This window comes from Erpetoichthys calabaricus, chromosome 16, assembly GCF_900747795.2.
Source record: "Erpetoichthys calabaricus chromosome 16, fErpCal1.3, whole genome shotgun sequence".
Classification (NCBI taxonomy): Eukaryota; Metazoa; Chordata; class Cladistia; order Polypteriformes; family Polypteridae; genus Erpetoichthys; species Erpetoichthys calabaricus.
In genome coordinates, this window is record NC_041409.2 from 31,855,548 (window position 1) to 31,874,845 (window position 19,298).

At 39.7% G+C, this 19,298-nt stretch overlaps 1 protein-coding gene across 8 annotated transcripts in view; it reads left to right on the plus strand.

Annotated features, from left to right (window-relative positions):
- Positions 1-19,298, plus strand: part of sipa1l1 (signal-induced proliferation-associated 1 like 1) — a 309,330-nt gene that overhangs the window by 143,129 nt on the left and 146,903 nt on the right. For all 8 annotated transcript variants that reach the window (XM_051920056.1, XM_051920059.1, XM_051920058.1 and 5 more), the window contains 4 exons: positions 5,617-5,747; positions 11,092-11,280; positions 15,692-15,866; positions 18,531-18,634. In XM_051920056.1, the coding sequence (XP_051776016.1) occupies positions 5,617-5,747; positions 11,092-11,280; positions 15,692-15,866; positions 18,531-18,634 (599 nt within the window). The remainder of the gene's footprint in view (positions 1-5,616; positions 5,748-11,091; positions 11,281-15,691; positions 15,867-18,530; positions 18,635-19,298) is intronic.

The window sequence follows — 19,298 nt, forward strand, 5'->3', positions numbered from 1 at the left end:
CGGGCATCTGATCAGGATGCCTCCTGGACGCCTCCCTGGTGAGGTGTTCCAGGCACGTCCAACCGGGAGGAGGCCCCGGGGAAGACCCAGGACACGCTGGAGGGACTATGTCTCTCGACTGGCCTGGGAACGCCTTGGGATTCTCCCGGAAGAGCTAGAAGAAGTGGCCGGGGAGAGGGAAGTCTGGGCATCTCTGCTCAAGCTGCTGCCCCCGCGACCCGACCTCGGATAAGCGGGAGACAATGGATGGATGGATGGATGGATAGTTCATTTGCTTTTGCATCTACCGGAGTAAATATCAGGCCACCAAAAGGCAATGGCCCATACTGCTTTCGCGTATGTGGACAAATATTACATCGCATTGGAACAGTGCACCCTGAAACAAATCAAGAATGCAAATATGCACAAATCTACATCCTAGATCCAGATGACGCAATCTATCAACGAATGAACCTTCCTGAAAACAAACAATGCACAGAGCTTATAATGAGAAACGTCACTCATATCATAAACAATCACCCATTAGCTAAGTCTATAAAAATGCTACATGAGGTTGAAAAGGAGGCCAATACAAAAGCAACAGCAGAGGGTGTAGCAGCAACTACAATTGCAATGATACGGCTCGAGTGACGGGACCAAACACACGAACCCGCATGAAAAAAAACAATACACATCGGCGCCTACAACGCGCTTCTGAAACCCCGGAAGAAAAAATGTCTCGGCTCCAAAAACGCAAAGCTCAACTAACACAGTTACAGAAACAACCGCAGATGGACAGATACAATGAACGAAGACGCATGCAGCGTGCGTCTCAAAGTGCTGCATCGAAACAGGCAAGGGTTCAAAACGAAACACCTCAAGTCTCATAGATACAAAAACGGCAGCGAAGGGACAAAATAAATAAACGCAGACGTCTACAACGCGCATCTGAAATGCCGGAAAACAAGCAGGCAAGGCACCAAAAAGAGAAAGCTCGACTAACCGACATACAAAAACGGGCAAGGCTCAATACAAACAATGAACGCCGTAAACTGCAACGGGCTTCTCACACACCACAGGCAAATCGATTACAGCTCCAGAATAGCACGTCTCAAATCCTGCACATACAACGACGCGCCTCTCAAACGGCACAGACAAAAGATACACGTCAAGGACATCAACGACAGACACCTGCTAAACGATTGCGCCAGTTAGCTGACAACGCGTTCAATAATGAGTCCACTATTCATGAAAATTCATTGGGATTAATGAATGTCATTTGCAATCATTGTCATTCACTTAACTTCCCTGAAGAAACAACTGGCAATACAAGTAATGAATTTACACGTTGTTGTCAAAAGGGTCAAATTAGACTGCCTCCTTTACATTCATATCCTGCATATCTACAGAAGCTTCTAACTAACGAAGTACCTGAAAGTAAAAACTTAATGAACTGCATTAGATCCTACAATATTTCATTTGCTTTTGCATCTAATGGCATCCGGTCACTTACTCAACACCATTCATAAACTTCTACAAACGTTGATGAATAATAATATTCCCTTTGGAGGAAAGGTACTTTTATTAGGAGGAGATTTTAGACAGTGCTTAGCTATTGTTCCACATGCCATGCACTCAGCTATTCTTCAGTCCACCTTAAAACACGCAGACAATTGGCATTGCTTTCAAAAGAGTTACGGAGATATTTGGAACAGCAATCTCATTACACCAAATACCCCTTTTAACACAACGAACTATATTATGTCCAAAAATTCTTAATTTCCCCTTAGAATATTTGAACATTATTAACCCAGCCGGATTACCACAACACAATCTTAGCCTTAAAAACGGAACAATAATCATGCTATTAAGAAACCTTAACACTAAACAGGGTTTATGCAATGGCACACGTTTAGTCGTCAACACCATGCCACACAATGTTATTGAAGCAAAACTTCTTACAGGATCACATGCTAACAATACTGTTCTAATTCCTAGAATTGACCTTACAAGTTCTAACCTGGAATTACCTTTTACACTGAAACGCCGACAGTTCCCCATTAAACCTGCATTTGCCATGACCATAAACGAATCACAAGGAGAAACCATGGACAAGGTTAGCATCTACCTCTCTGAACCCGTTTTTGGACATGGACAACTTTATGTTGCCTTCTCACGAGTTCGACATTCATCTGACGTTAAAGTTAAAGTTATAAGTGCTCCATGCCAAGGAAAACTCATTCAAGGACAAGACACCATCTTTACTACTAATGTTGTGTACAAAGAAGTTTTCCAATCAACCATTACACTGTGCCAAACACTTTATTGTTTGCTTTCTATATGCATCATCCACACCTTCACACTATTCTATATCTCATTCATACATCTCACTCTTTGTCATTTCCCAACACCAGGGGTTGGCGAGCGAAGCAAGCAGGGGTCGGAGCCCCCTAGTTAGCTCAGAAATGGTACCATAAGTTTGAGACTTTGACATTTCAGTGAGATACTGAAGCTCATTTGTATAAGAGATTCCTGACAGCATCATTGTAAATGGCTGAAACCTTGACCAATTACTTAAAACGTGTCGTACAATGTCAGCCCGAATCTGTACCGCTAAAGACGGAGTTTCATGCACTAAATAAGCTATAGATGAGAATAAGCAAGCACCATCTCCCCTGATATTTACTACGCGGTGAGGCATTTGTACTCCATCAACATTAATTATTTCCAGAGACATAATTTTTTCTATTTTCCCAGCGCATTACGCACAAAAGCAAGGGAACGATGGTAGCACCAGAACTCTGCTCACATCGCGTCGCTTCGTACCGCAAGTAGTAAGTCTGTGATAAGTGGAATACCGCTACGCTTTGCACTCACGGGACGGAAGGACAATCCCGACCGCTTTTATATAGTGTCTTGATGATTGATATTCATTATATTATATTCATTGCTTATATAGGAGCCTTACAGTGTGAGATTTATTTCTTTTGTCCCGACACTTGGCATCTCTTGTTAGTAACCAGTTCGTCAATATCAGGCTTGAAATCTTGTGCAGCTGCAACTTTTATGAGGGATGAAAGGTGCTCGACGGTAAGTCTTGAGCGATGTGGGGTTTTGGTGGCTTTCATTAACAAAAACAATTGCTCACAAAGGTAAGTGCTTCAGAACATAGACAGTACTCTCGATGCCAACTTACGGATCTGCACATACGAGGGTGGCAAGTAAGCATACAAGCCTGGCACACCAACTTCGTTGTATTTTGCCTTCAGAATAGAATCTGACTGCACTTCAATCAATTCCATTTGGATATTCTCAGGCGCATTCTCAACGTAAGAGAACAGCGCAATGCCCTGCATGTTTGTGTGAACTGAAATCACGAAAATGCTCACTGAATTCGTTGCTCAGTAATTCAAGTTGGAAAACAAATCCTCTAAAAATCAAATTTTACTTTACTAAGTTTATCTTCAAAGTTTATATTGTAAAATAAGCCGATATGCAAAAAGCCACCTGACCTACAATAATTTTACAAACTCAAAATCACAAAAATATATTAATAAACAACTCACCAACTTCTCGCGTCCACTTCAGATCTTCAGCTGTAGTCTGCACTGACTGTTCGTTACAATACTAGCACAAAATTACATGAAACTAGAGCAAAAAAACGTGAAAATATGCGAGCTATTACTACTTGTGATGGTCAGTTCTGCCCAGTGGCCAGTCTCAGCAGCCCAGTCAGTAGTGTAGCCTGCCAGGGGCGGCTCTAGGCTTGTGGCAGCCCTGGGCAATGTCAATATGGTATCTTATGCACGGTGGATGGCCACATCCATTGCGGACACTGCATAGCCGCCTCGTGCTCATGACATGCTTCTATATACTTGAAAACCAAGTGGCGGCCCATGATGTTCTCATTACGGCAGAACGTTATAATACTACATATAGCTTACTGCTCCGACTCTAGCGACATTTGTAAATACAGCGTACTAATTAACAAGAAACACAATGTTTTTCGGCCACATTGCCGTCAGCTGTGTCGTTATTTCAATTTCTGTTTTATATTCAATATATATTGACGTGGCGGCCCCTGGGATTTGGCGGCACTGTGCAGGTGCACAGTTTGCACATGCCTAAGGCCACCCCTGCTGCAGCCTAGCACTTCAGTTGCGACGTCGTGGCTCATTAATTTTGGTCAAGGCTCGTGGCTATACTAGCAGATGACGTTTCCGGTACCGTAATGCCATGGGAAAACACGCTTTTGTCAGAAGGCAGAAGTAAGAAAAGTCAATAAGTAACACCAAAGATGCAGAATGATTCAATCACAAACGATAGTAATCATTTTGTACAAGTTCAGTGCTACTATAGGATCTGTCATGTGGGCCGCGTGTTTGACATGTCTGCCCTATGGTATCTGGCACCAAGACATTCACAAAATACAGGAATGATCTGCTGCTAAGTGGGGCCTCCATGGGTCAGACATGTTTTTCCTGCACATCCCACAGATGCTCAGTTGGATTGATATCTGGGGAATTAGGATGCCAACTTAATACCCTGAACTCTATCATGTTTCTCAAAGCATTATTCAACTGTTTTTGCACTGTGGCAGGATGCTTTATCCTGCTGAATGAGACAACTACCATTAAAGAATACCGTTGTCTTGAAGGGGTGTATGGGGTCTACAGCAATCTTTAGGTAGGTGGCACATCCCAAAGTAACATCCACATGAATGCAGGGACCCAGTGTTTCCCAGCAGAACATTGCCCAGAGCATCACACTGTCGGCCCAGTATATAATGGCAATTGGAGTACTAATAAAAACTATGACATGATACACTTATTGGACAAGATGTCATCGGCTGACTTGGTTGCAAGAACTTTGCTTGGGATACACTATAGAAGTTCTTCAAGATCTGATACTCTGCTACTGAGACTCAGACATGAGTGGAAGCTTCCAGATATTGTATGCATTACAGGTGGGAATCACTGTCATCTCTACCTTTGACTAAGAAGTGCTTCCTGTCTAAATGTTATGGCACAGGAAGCACTCACAATATTAGGTTTATATAGGCTTTGCATCCTTTTAGATAGATGAGTTTGGGATCAAGGGGGCAGCAGAGGCAGGTGCTTGCTTGGCAAGAGAGGAAAAGGATTCTAGAGGATTGAGGAAAGTTTGTAGATCGTAAGAAGCATGTTAGGCATCATCTGGTACCTACACCAAACAAGTACAGAGAAAATTTGGAAGAAGTAGCCTTTGTTATTTTGTTAACACTTGTATTGTGTTCACTTTTTCCCTTCATTGTATGTGTATGTATTTATGATTGTGTTCGTGTACATGTACTATATGATTACATGTAGAGTAGACAACACACTGGAAGAAAAAGATAGGACTATGCAACTTCAGAAATATTTTTAATGCTTGTGTCCTGCATTGTCTCTCAGTTGCATGAGAACAATGAAGTGTATCTGATGGGAATGTTATTTAAGCTGGAACCAATATGTGTATTGGTGATTAAACCTGCATTTACGTGTTTTATCTTAGTTTATGTTTATATCTAATATAGTTTGTCATTGCACAGTCATTATTGGAGAAAATACACTTCAATTGTAAACACAGTGTTGACTTTGTTTCCATTCCTGCACTCAGAACACTGGAATTACTTCGGCATTGATGAAAACCTGGGTCCAGTAGCAGTCAGCATCCGCAGAGAGAAGTTAGAAGAAAGTAAAGAACATGGACAGCAGTACAACTACCGTGTTATCTTCCGCACAAGTGAAGTAAGCATAAGCTTTTGTTTAGTGTGTGTGTTTTTGATTTTTTTTTCAAAGTATTCTGAGGTTTTCACAATCTTACCTTGGCCCGCACAGGCAAACTTTCCAGGAAAACTGGATGGCTGTTTGGTTGCTTGTTGGAGGTGTATGAGGCCAGATCCAGCACTAATATAGCGTTACCACTTCCCGGTATGTAAGGTGGGCACAGAGTTTAACTTGAGGGAGAAATGTCAACTGATTACTTGTAACTCTGGCTTTCCTAGGGGAACTGATGGCACTGCTGCTTTGTGGCATTGAAATACAGCCCCACTGCTAAATTGGCACACCTATTTCTTACTATGATGCCTTCCCAACTGGGAAAACCTCCTAAAGATAAATCTGTAAATTACGTTGGCATATTCATGCAGAAGTAAGAGTCCTCTGTTACCCTTGGAAATATTTGTTAGTCAAGTAACTGACATTTTCCTGTTCTCTCAAGTGTAGATATCCACAGTGCTCATATGGTGTTCTACTGTTTGAGTCGCAAATATTAATTGATCTACAAGTCATCATTTATTAACCCCTTCCCTGATTACTGCAACATAAATGAGGGACACCAAGTTGTGACTCCTGAATTATTTTTCATTTAATTTCACATATCTACATCTTTTGTAAAAATGGCTCCAGGTGACCAAATGAAGTGACATATTTTTTGATGAATTGGTTACTTTGTCGGAAATACTAAATACCTTCTGTGTGTAACCGCCTGCTTATGGCACTGACTGAGTGATTACTGCTGTATTTCACCGATAAGAAGTGCTGCATATGCCCAAAGCTACACAGGATTTATGTCACCCCCCTTAAATTTCCTCTAATACTGTTCTTCATTTTCTCAAAAGTCAACATCACTCACACTGCGTATTGATTGCTCACCAGAAGTTCTCTTTGATAATACATTGTATGGCAAAAGTGGCATTATGTGCCAACTAAATTTGACATTGAACCAATCCAGTCAGCTGATGTTCTGTGCAATAGGCTGGAATTACAAGGGAGCAAATTTAGTTTACAATCACAAACTGTTAAGGGGATAAACTATTCCAAAACGACCATTTCATTTCTGTTATTTAACCCGCTGTTTGTAGTGATGGCACAGAAAAAAGGTAAAATCACAAATGTTCTTGGAGAACAGAGATAACACTATGAGCCAGCAGAAATCAACGCTGAACAAGAACAGACGATATTAAAATGTCCATGAAGAAAATCTCTACTTACTTGTGTCATATAATCCACAAGTTAGTTAGCCAATTATATGCTCACATAAAAAGCACATGTGTTGTTCGCCAAATTACTGTTAAATAAATCCATAAGCTAACAGTAGTGCAAACAAAATGAAGTGCAGTCAGCAAATTTGAGCTTTTGTAAGTAAAGATTGGACTCTTCACCAAAGAATGAGGGGGATGCAGATCTTAAGAGGAAAAGCAGATTGTATCACCAGCATTCACCTTTCAATTTAAGACCAGATTTGCACAGGTACAGCTGAAAGCAGGAGCCAGCATAATAACAAAACTAGGGTGGGCATTGACCCCCAAGTACAACACAGATAATTTGTGTAAATGATACCCAACAATTATTTGAAATCTCCTGAAAATTAGTGTCTCCTCCCAAACTTTTCAAAGCGTTCTATAATCTCTCAGAAACTGCCCACTGCTCTTATAATTAGAAATTTTTTCAGCAAATTCTATAATTATACAGTATAGCTGTGATTTGCCACCCACTCCTCAAGTTTCTAAATGGAGGGATAACCCAGTAGTGTGGCAAGCGGGAGATGTCATTTCACAAATCTTATTTCAGTGCCACCCCAACCAAGTCAAAGCAGCCTAAAACCAGAGCTACTGAAAGGTAGAGCAAACGTAAAACATAATAACAAGATTAAGTTGTTCTTTTTTTATTAAGGGTATTAGGTGGGATAAAAATGCAGGAGGGTCATGTGACGATGCGGGTTTGACTCCATGCTCCCATCTTGCATCTAGGAGGCCTTGAACCCGACACCGTCTGCAATGTTACTGATGAGCACGGCAGTGAGGCACAACAATAAAGAAAGGGGTGGTGTAAAAGTGCAAAAGTGCTTTTATTAAAAACAAATCAAAAACAATATCCCAATAAATAGTGCAGCCTTCCAAATCATTAAATAAATAATCCATAAAAACCAAGTGCTGAAGTGGAGGTTAAAACAACACAGAAAAAAAACAAGCCTTCTAAAATGAGATCAAACAACGCTGGAAGCAGTCCTTTAAAATAAAGCCCGGTGACTTCTTTTTACCTGGCGGCTCTCCTGCTTTTCCCGTCACGTCAGGGACTTCACCAACCAAGCCTCCCAACTCCTGCGGCCGTCTCGGCCTTGCACGGCCAGCCGTCCTCCTTCTGGTCACTCCAGCTTCCTTCTGCCCCAAACACCGTTCTCAGGGCTCACCTTCCAGCTGCCTGCCTGCGAGCACACACTTGCGTACTCTCTCGCTCATCCACACTTGCGCTGTCTCTCGTCACTGCTTCCTGCTCTTCTACAACCTCCATTTCTTTCTTTCATTTTTCACCCCTAGCCACCTTGTGCTTCTATTTATTAAGAGGAAGTGGCAGTTGTGGCAAATCGGCAGCCCCGAGAACAATCACGGATGCAGACGGTTTCTCACTTGGGCACTTAGGTGAGAAATGTCCACATCACGAATCATCCCGGGAACCCCTTCAGCCACACAACCACCATGCCCCCTCGCTAAGCCGCGAGTTCAGTGATTGTTTATTTTAAAAGTGGCCCTTTGACAGGAGCTGTGGACCCGCAACACCACAGGTCAGACCTGCCATTAGTATGCCAACGTCTTTTATCCAGCTCTTTTGGCTGACATCCACTTGTCCTAGTGTTGTTTTAATTTCATACATAATGTAACTATTCATAGTGACAAAGCTATAACCAGAAGTGACACATTTTTGTGTTTGACAAAACAATTGTATTTTAGACTTTTTGCAATATCAAAATACAATTAGGGAAGGGGTTAATCTCATGTTGCAGAATTACTGTATGTTTTATGTCAGTGTCATTGGTAAGTACTACACAATAATTGCTTTTCGCATGAATGCCATTTCATGTTAGCTTTGCTTATGTTAGCTTTACAACAGTCTTTCATTGATTGACCTGCCAAGCATGCAGTCTTACAAAGAAGTGCAATAACAGTCAGAACAACTTTTCAGATACACAGTCAAGACCTTTGGGAAGTCTTGATGGGGATTATTTATTTGTGCAAGTTGGGGCTGGTGGACATAATCTGAAGAGACAGTTTAATCTTATGTAGAGCCAACACCTTAAAGAAGTGCAGACCTCCTGTGCAATAGATTAGAGCCATTTTTTCTTTTTAAACTGAAGTAAACTGTAACAGTACTACTTTTAAGATTAATTAGAATGTTTCATTTTTAGTAGACATTAACTGGAATTTGACTACTTAATAACATGCCAGTGGTTTATAACGATTTTGACCCAAACATCAGTGTTTTGCCAACAGTTGTGCTGGGGCTATGGTCGTAAATCCTTGACTGAAACTTTCAGTTTACTCTTTAATTTTCATACATAAGGTCCTCACATATGGATGCTGGGTAGTGACCAGAAAAATGAGCTTGTCAGTACAGGAAGCCAAAATGAGGGCCCCACATAAGGTTGCAGGGCTCACTTCTCATGACACGTTGAAGCGCTCAGCAGTGAGTAAGGATCTTGGTCATGCCAAATTATGAGGGCTAGACTGTATTGAGTATGGAGCGAGGATGTCGCTATGTTCCTCCCAAAGAGGTTTCAGTGGGCACTTTGGGAGAAAATCAGGTTATAACCAGGATATTCCTGGATGTATGATATTTCGCAGTTGAGCTTAGAGCTACAGTTAGAGAGGCCAAACCTGTCTAACTAGGTCATTGCAGCTTTCACCAGGACAAGTGAAATGAGAATTCTTTCAATAATCTTAATTTAAGATACTGATTTGCAGGAATTTTGCTAATTAAGAGATGAGAATTACAGAGAACAATACACAGTATTGTCTCTTTCTTGTATTACATTATTAAAATAACAATATATATGAGCCTAATGTTGGACCCAGTGAAGCCTTATGTTCAGTTTGTGAGTTGGAACACAGTGAGTGGCATTGTTCAGTCCACTGTCTTACAGAAAGGTGACATGGTATCTATGGTGCACAGCTCAATAAAGGATAGTATCTGATTCGTGCCATGCCAGATTGTTATACAGATACCCAGTCTATGATGTACCGAATAGTGAAAAACAATAGATTTGGTGTGTGATTTAACAGAGTGTGACGCTTCACGTTTACTTGTAGAAGAGTTTAGAGTCATAATACAATCTTTCAGAGATGACTTGCAACTTAACTTGCAGGTGGCTGAGATGTTACACAATGAGAAGTGGGAAAAGACACTAATACACCAACACAATATTTCAGCCAGTAAGAAACATTGCTGAAGTGAATATGCGTTTTTAAAAAGTATCTTAAAAGTAGTAGAGGGACCACAACAATTTACATTCATACTGGGCTTTGAAAGCACTTTAATGTGGAAATAGGTGGGTGTGTTTTTTCTTGACCTTCCCTGATGTGAGCAAGGTCAATAGATTGTAGATCTTCAAACCCAGCGAAACCTGGGAATCGTCAATTCAGTGCACATTTATTGGCAATGCAGAAATTATTGCTTTGACTGAGAATATCCAATGAGAAATTAGTAAATTTTGTATTCCATTGTTGGGCTCAATTTATCATAATGTGTGAAGACATTATCTGTAAAAGTGTAGTTTAATATATTGGAGAAAAGAGCTGGAAGAATAGTGATAAAACCTACCAATTGTAATAAGACTTCATCCACTTCGGTGCTATGTTTCTAAATATTTCTAAAGATTTGTAGTGGTTAAGCAACTTACAAAACTATTATTTTATAGAAGCAAAACCCCCAATAAGTAAATTTCCATGTAAATGTTTTGGTGTGGTAATCCTATCAGCCCCCTGTGGTTGGAGTAAGTCCTAATGGTGTGTTTTTTTATTTTCAAATCTTCATTCACAATTTTCCAGTAATTTGTTTAGTACAGAGTAAATGTACAGAATAATGTATTAAATAAAATTGTAAGATTTTTGTTTTGTGATGTCATTTTTGGTGGCTTTCCTAAAAGGTTTGGCTGATACACATATACTGTGTTCACCCATTAGATGTGGCTTGAAATCTTTGATGAAGTGGTGTGAATCCTGACATTTATCATTCTGAAGCAGGAGCTCTGGGATGAGCTCTAATAGTACCAATCTGTAAGATTTAACTAATTATCCCTTCTTTCTCACAATTTCAGCTAACAACCCTACGTGGTTCCATTCTCGAGGATGCGGTGCCATCCACCTCAAAGCATGGTATTGCTCGAGGGCTTCCTTTGAAAGAGATTCTGGAGTATCTGACCCCAGAGCTTAATCTGCATTGTCTCCGTCTGGCCCTCAATACACCCAAGGCCACTGAGCAGCTGATGAAACTGGATGAACAAGGGGTAAGTTAACTCATTCTGAACATTACTCAGGATAGAAATAAGACTCCTGCTATCTAGTATTTTCTGCCATATAAAATTATTGCTAACTAGTTGTGCTATTCATCTAAAAAGGGTTGAAATCTAACACAGACCTCAGTGTATTCAGTGTGAACATTAGTAGTGTACCAGCTATTGTATTTTGCAATGCCTGTAGTAATAAAAAGCATTGCATTTTTTATTCCATTAGCACTGCTTTTACAAATCTCATACCAAATGGCAAATAACAGAGTCATAGCAACCGGGCGAAAACACAAGATGCTTGTTCCTTTGATTAAGGTGCATATAAAGCAATGACTTTTATTATGTTGCTATAAAATGTGCGCAGACAAGTTTAGGCTCCATCTGGCATAACACCTGACTGTTACTGTGACAGTGTGGGCTGGATAGGTAAAGCATTAAGTTGGTTTCCAGGTACTGTACAAGGGTCTTAATATAAGACTCTTATGAAGAAATTTCCTTTAAAAAATCAGGCAGATGCTAGTATGCAGGGGCATCTTTATATTGCCATAATGGCATGATCATCACCAAAATATATTTTAAAAAATGATGAGCATATGAAATAAAAATGAAATGCAAAAACAAAATTATTGTTATGCTTCAGAGAAGTACCACCTTAAGCTTTGTTTGTGGTGAGCCCAAATGATGGCTCCACATTGCTTTCTAGGCCATGTCCCATTGGGCTACGTGAATCATAAAGGAGTTATAATCCCTGCATTTATGGATCACATGTAAAGATCATACAGAACATTCGTTTTTTTGAGTATTACTTACTTTGTTACCTAGTTACCCATTTTTTTTCTTCAATTTTTTAAAATTTTGTTTAGAGCACTCTTCTGTTGTTAGCATGTGTGGAATGGCCAAAATTACTGTAAGGAAAATAACAGGGAAATGAAATGAAAGGCAGAAGTGCTGGTGGAGGATATGCCACGGTCAAAATCAGTAAGACACAAAACTAAAGGGCAAGAATAAACTCAAGACCAAGGTCAAAACCAAACAGAAGAATTTCCTAATTCCAGGCGTAATTGAGAAGATTTACTAAGAAGGTCTGATCACAGATAATACCCACCGAGAGATAGCGACCATACTACCGGATGACATCACAGGTGGCAGGACCCGCAAAACATGATAGGAAATGGCAAAACAAAATGGTAAATGGTATCTTGTTTAAAAAAAAAAAAGAAAGTTAGTGCCACAAAACAAAACGCGACAAAAATTAAATGTCAAAAGTAAATATAAAAACCCTAAAATGGAACAGGAAGGTAATAAAAAAACCTTCAAAAGTAACAAAATAAGTAAACAAAACTATACAATCACATCTTCAAAGCAAATTTGCTAGTGAAGGTTCCAAAAGCCTTCTTAAACATGAAGACTGACATTTACTGGTGAAATCAAGTGTACTAGGAAATATAACTTAATAATTTCTCTTATCAAGATGGAGTTCCATTCCCAAGAATTTACCACTTCTTCCTGTGATATGTACAGTGCATCCGGAAAGTATTCACAGCGCATCACTTTTTCCACATTTTGTTATGTTACAGTCTTATTCCAAAATGCATTAAATTCATTTTTTTCCTCAGAATTCTACACACAACACCCCATAATGACATAGTGAAAAAGTTTTTGCAAATTTATTAAAAATAAAAAAATTGAGAAAGCACATGTACATAAGTATTCACAACCTTTGCTATGAAGCTCAAAATTCAGCCCAGGCGCATCCTGTTTCCCCTGATCATCCTTGAGATGTTTCTGCAGCTTAACTGGAGTCCACCTGTGGTAAATTCAGTTGGTTGGACATGATTTGGAAAGGCACACACCTGTCTATAGAAGGTCCCACAGTTGACAGTTCATGTCAGAGCACAAACCAAGCATGAAGTCAAAGGAATTGTCTGTAGACCTCCGAGACAGGATTATCTTGAGGCACAAATCTGGGGAAGGTTACAGAAAAATGTCTGCTGCTTTGAAGGTCCCAATGAGCACAGTGGCTACATCATCCGTAAGTGGAAGAAGTTCGAAACCACCAGGACTCTTCCTAGACCTGGCTGGCCATCTAAACTGAGCAATCGGGGGAGAAGGGCCTTAGTCAGGGAGGTGACCAAGAACCCGATGGTCACTCTGTCAGAGCTCCAGAGGTTCTCTGTGGAGAGAGGAGAACCTTCCAGAAGGACAACCATCTCTGCAGCAATCCACCAATCAGGCCTGTATGGTAGAGTGGCCAGACGGAAGCCACTCCTTAGTAAAAGGCACATGGCAGCCCGCCTGGAGTTTGCCAATAGGCACCTGAAGGACCCTCAGACCATGACAAAGAAAATTCTCTGGTCTGATGAGACAAAGATTGAACTCTTTGGTGTGAATGCCAGGCGTCACGTTTGGAGGAAACCAGGCACCATCCCTACAGTGAAGCATGGTGGTGGCAGCATCATGCTGTGGGGATGTTTTTCAGCGGCAGGGTGTGGGAGACTAGTCAGGATAAAGGGAAAGATGACTGCAGCAATGTACAGAGACATCCTGGATGAAAACCTGCTCTAGAGCGCTCTTGACCTCAGACTGGGGCGACGGTTCATCTTTCAGCAGGACAACGACCCTAAGCACACAGCCAAGATATCAAAGGAGTGGCTTCAGGACAACTCTGTGAATGTCCTTGAGTGGCCCAGCCAGAGCCCAGACTTGAATCCGATTGAACATCTCTGGAGAGATCTTAAAATGGACGCTTCCCATCCAACCTGATGGACCTTGAGAGGTGCTGCAAAGAGGAATGGGCGAAACTGGCCAAGGATAGGTGTGCCAAGCTTGTGGCATCATATTCAAAAAGACTTGAGGCTGTAATTGCTGCCAAAGGTGCATCGACAAAGTATTGGGCAAAGGCTGTGAATACTTATGAACATGTGATTTCTCAGTTTTTTAATTTTTAATAAATTTGCAAAAACCTCAAGTAAACTTTTTTTCATGTTGTCATTATGGGGTGTTGTGTGTAGAATTCTGAGGAAAAAAATTAATTTAATCCATTTTGGAATAAGGCTGTAACATAACAAAATGTGGAAAAAGTGATGCGCTGTGAATACTTTCCGGATGCACTGTAAAACTCTGGGTCATTTAAGTCAAAGGTTAGCATGACTACAGGTATGACAAGCTAATATGTTGATGGGTTAAACATGGTAAGCATCACTATGGCTGTAGGTTAGATGTGTGAATGAACAAGTTATGACAGAAAGAAGAGTCAACTTTCTGATCTTGAGGTATCACAGAGCTCTAGTCATTACAAATTAAAGTAAAACAAGTACATAGAAAATGGTTTATTACAGAGAAGATCATAAAAAGAGAAGGACGCAGTGTGTTGGTGACACTAGTAGAAAGGTACAAAAACTATAACCACTCTGGTGTACTTTCCTACATAGCCAGTTCTCTTCCTGTTTTTTCTTTATCCTCTGGCCTGTTCTTCTCACCAGTTGCCAACCACTAGACATATGGTTTCAAGTACAATTAAGAGGCTGCCCAGAAGTGTTTTCTAGGCCCTTGCCAGCATGCTGTCTGCTAGGGCATTCTACAGTCCACCTCGTGTCCTGTACTTCACCAAACTTCCTTTAAGTCTGTTATTACCTTGATATCGAGTTTCCCAAATAATAATGGAAGATTTTAAAATTTATTATTTAAGTTTATCCAATTTAAATCTTTGCATCCTGAAACAAGGGAGACAATCCATCAAACCTGAGCTGGGGACCATTGGGATTTGTTCTGCTTCTTGCCTGGCTGTGCTGTTTCACTAGTTTCCTGTCCATACTTAATTTTCCTGTAATAACACCATCTCACAAGATCAGTCTTCGTGACTCACTATGAGTTTTTAATCACTACATATGAAGTCTAATTACAGGGGGAGATTATAGGGGATTCTTCCCAATGACATGTCAGTGGTCAGTGATATGGCGGTGATTAGTTGGAAGACTGAAAGTTGTATCATTTAATCTGTGTTGATATGCTGCACAGTGCAGTGGTGAACATGCACAACTGTCACTTGACCCCGTTTTGCTGGCTTCATTGCCTCATTAATTAGCATGCTTCAGCTCGCCTACTTGGTCACAAAAAACCTGTCTAACTGTTAACCAGTGCACATTTTCTTCAAGATGAATAGGCTTTGTATTTTGCATTTTGACACCAGTTGGTCCTGCAGTCTAACTGGAATATGACAGTAGCTCTTCATTTTGTTGGCACCTAATGTGACTGTTGGGTATTTAATGCTAGCGTGGGTGTAAAAAATATCTGTATATTGCAGATCAAACTGTTCAAGGTTTACTTTTTTATTTCCTTATCACAGTCATTCTCATCAAAAATGTCTGCTACTAATGTGGAAAGTTCTTCCTACTTTTTTGGTATCTTGTAGCTTAGTTACCAGCTAAAAGTGGGCATCATGTATTGCAAAGCGGGACAAAGCACAGAAGAAGAAATGTACAATAATGAGTCCGCAGGGCCTGCTTTCGAGGAGTTTCTTCAGCTTCTGGGAGAACGTGTGCGACTCAAAGGCTTCAGCAAGTACCGGGCACAACTTGACACTAAAAGTAGGTCTTAATTTTGGCAGATGAATATCTAATCATTTCTTGTTTTTTTGTAATCATCAACAGCTGATACTGCAGTAGTTTTAAGCCAAGTCTGTATGTAACAAATTTTTTTTAACTCTTCCATATTAAAGGATAAGTTTGGTTCTTTTCAAGTTGAAGTTATTTCTTTGCAGACATGGTATATTGTGCTCTAAAGTTCAGTGTTTCATATAAATAAATAAAAAAAAAAAAACAAACAAAAAAAAAGCCCAACCTTGCTCACACTGGTGCTTTACAATGGAGCGTAAAGGAGCATGGAGCACCACCAGAAAATAAAAGCAGTTATTGAGTATCGATCTGTGTCTTGCAATTAAACACAGCCATTTTAAAATAGTTGATACATGTCATTTTTGAGAAAAAAAAACCCACCAATATTACGAGATTTAGGCATTTTAAGAGAAAAGCAGCTGGCTGTGCACACCGCCTCATCGTTTATCTTCTTTAGCAATAACCTTTCCCCTCCCAGCATATATTTCCTTTTGAACTCTAAATCACAGTAAACATTTTGGGCCATGTGACTTTCTTTTTTTGGACTTAGTTCTGTATTTATGTGCGAACTCGCACAAGCAAGTAGAGAATGTATCCTTAACTTCGACAGAAATAGTACCAGGAATATGACATAAAATAATTATTTCCAGATCCCTTTTGTTGTCACAAACATGCGTTGGAAACATGGAAGGCATGATCTCATACCAAAACGTTTACTGCTTCATTGGTAATTTTTCAGGGTTTTATTTTCCAGTAGTTCCCTGTGCCTTATTAGCTTCCATTGTAAAATGCCAGTGCGGGCAAGATACTTTGTTTAATTTATGGAAAACCCTTAAATTTAGAACACAATTATGTGTGGGAAATGCATATATAGAAGAAATAATTTAAATGTAAAAAATACCAAATGTATCCTTTTATTTAGAATAGTTGCCCATATTAGAAGAGCTCACATGATAATAAGCAAGATCTCAGGTTTTCAGTTGGTTCAGTATCTGCAGTTATGCTAGTTTACCCAGCGTGGTTTAAAAAAAAAAAGAAAGTAATTCTAAAAATAAATAATCCAGTCACATGAAAATGTAATGAATTATAAATGCTTACTTTAGTTCTGTTGAGATGCTGCATTTGGTGCTTTTATGAACATTTTATACAGTCATCAAACACTTGGGATTAAAGTAATAAATACAAAAAAAAATAAAAAAGGTCTATCAGTCCAAAAAAGTTGACCTGTCCCAGGGATACTTTTCAAATCTAGATTTTTGCTACAAAATAATTACTAATTGTTTAAATTACCACTTTGTTTAGTTAAAAGGCTGGCATGGCTTGTTGGCAAAATTCTAAAGCAGTCATCGTTTTGTTGTACTGCAGCTTTTAGTGACTATTAGCAAACTGGCTTTTATTACTTATAGAGATCATGTTTTTTTTTTGTGCAGCAACCTACTTTTTTGTTTTTTTCTTTTCAAACACTTACTGTTACAGTCAAACTGTGCTAAAAAAAGTAAAGCTGACCATCATGCTAGTTAAGTTCAGAGTTTTGAAGTCTTAAATGTTAGCCAAGAAATCTGTTTGGATACACACTTGAAAAGAGCATTTCCAAAAACAGTGAATGGGTGTTTTTTGTTTTTCTTTGGCTTAAGAAGAATTGATTGGGGTGGTTTGAATATTTGAAAAGGAAAACGGCTTCTTGTCATTTTTCTGTTACACTCACTAGATAAAAACATAAGAGTTTAGCTCAAAATGCATAGGAGGGCTTATGAGACATGTCTAGTCTGTGCTCCATGATATGCTGCTTCTGTAGTCCTATCCAGAATTATATGGCTTAACAAAATGAATGGAGATATTCAGTTAAAATTGCCTGAAGGCACGTATTCCTCCTGAGTTTGGCTTTCCATGAAACATGATAAGTTTAGGCTATGGATAGATTTACACCTATCAGATCCAATCAGTATATTGGGATTTCCCCCGCGGCCCTTCATGTGTTGTTGCTCAATGTGAGTCAAAAGCCTGCTATTGTAAATAACTGTTTGGACAAAAGATATTACTAAAAATTTGTTCAGAATGTGTGTTTCATTATGCTGTTATGCCATGCATGACAAAGGATGACTCTAAGGTACTGTATGTGTGTTGTTGTGTGACTTTGATGGAAACAACTTTAGCTTGGCCTAGACAAATACAGTAAAATGACATGACAAACTTGTATACTGCTAAACACAAGCTTTTTAGAGACACTCCAGCCCACCGTAGCCCTGTAGTTGAATAAATAAAAGAACGTTTTTAATTATGAAAGGCTGTAAGGGAAATTATCAGATTATCTGTGCCTTCATGGTTCAGGTATCCTACTTTCTTATGGCGTGATCTCCAGTGACCTTGGAGAAAAAGTGTTGAAAGTGTGTATCCAGACTAGCCTGAATTTGACCTAACCCTTAGTGAGCATCCTGCTGTCTTTTGCTCCATTGTCTCTTTATGAAGCCCAGCAAGTGTAAACTTACTTTTGTACAACGTTCAATGGAAAGTGCAGAATAAAAGAGAATATTGCTGTTGTAACTTCAGGCTTTTCTTTGAACGTACATGAGGTTCTCTGTTGCCATGGCTTTAGAAGGCTACCACTTTTAACACAGTGTTTTTTTTTTGTACTTGCAGCGGACTCAACTGGCACTCATTCATTGTATACAGTGTACAAAGATAATGAAATTATGTTTCACGTGTCCACTCTGTTGCCCTACACGCCTAACAACAAGCAGCAGGTATGTAAACAGTTTTTTGATTTGATATACTATATTAATCCCCGAGGGGAAATTGTCTTTTCACATGATTTTCTGGGGGACAGAGTGCAGGGTCAGCCATTGTACAGAGTCCCTGAAGTAATCCTTAGATTAAGGGCCTTGTTCAAGGACCAAAAGGAGTAGGATCTCCTCTGGCAATAACAGGACTTGAACCAGTAACCTTAAAGATGCTAGCACAGATCCTTAGACACAGACCATTACCTCAATGAACAATCACATGTATGAACTCAGTTTTGTGTATGTGAGGGCTAATGGAACACATTTCCAGTGTTGAGTCAATATATACATAAATGCACACATTACAAGTTCCTGAATGCTGATGGATAAAGTTAAATTAAAATGATTAAGAGGAGGGAAGACTACCAGCTTAAAGTGCAAGAGACAAAAAAATGTCCAGCTAACTAATAAATTAGAAAGGGTGCAATGGAGAAGCAATCCGAATTTATAATACTGATTGAGGAAATGAAGGAAGATTAAAATATGATGGATGGCACAAAGATGAGAAGGAAGCAGTTGGCCTTTGTATTGCATGAGTCCACAAAGAAATTACAATCTTGGTACAGCTTGTCACATTATGTGAATGACAGCTGAGTGACAAGAAGAGAAAGATGAAGGAAACATTATT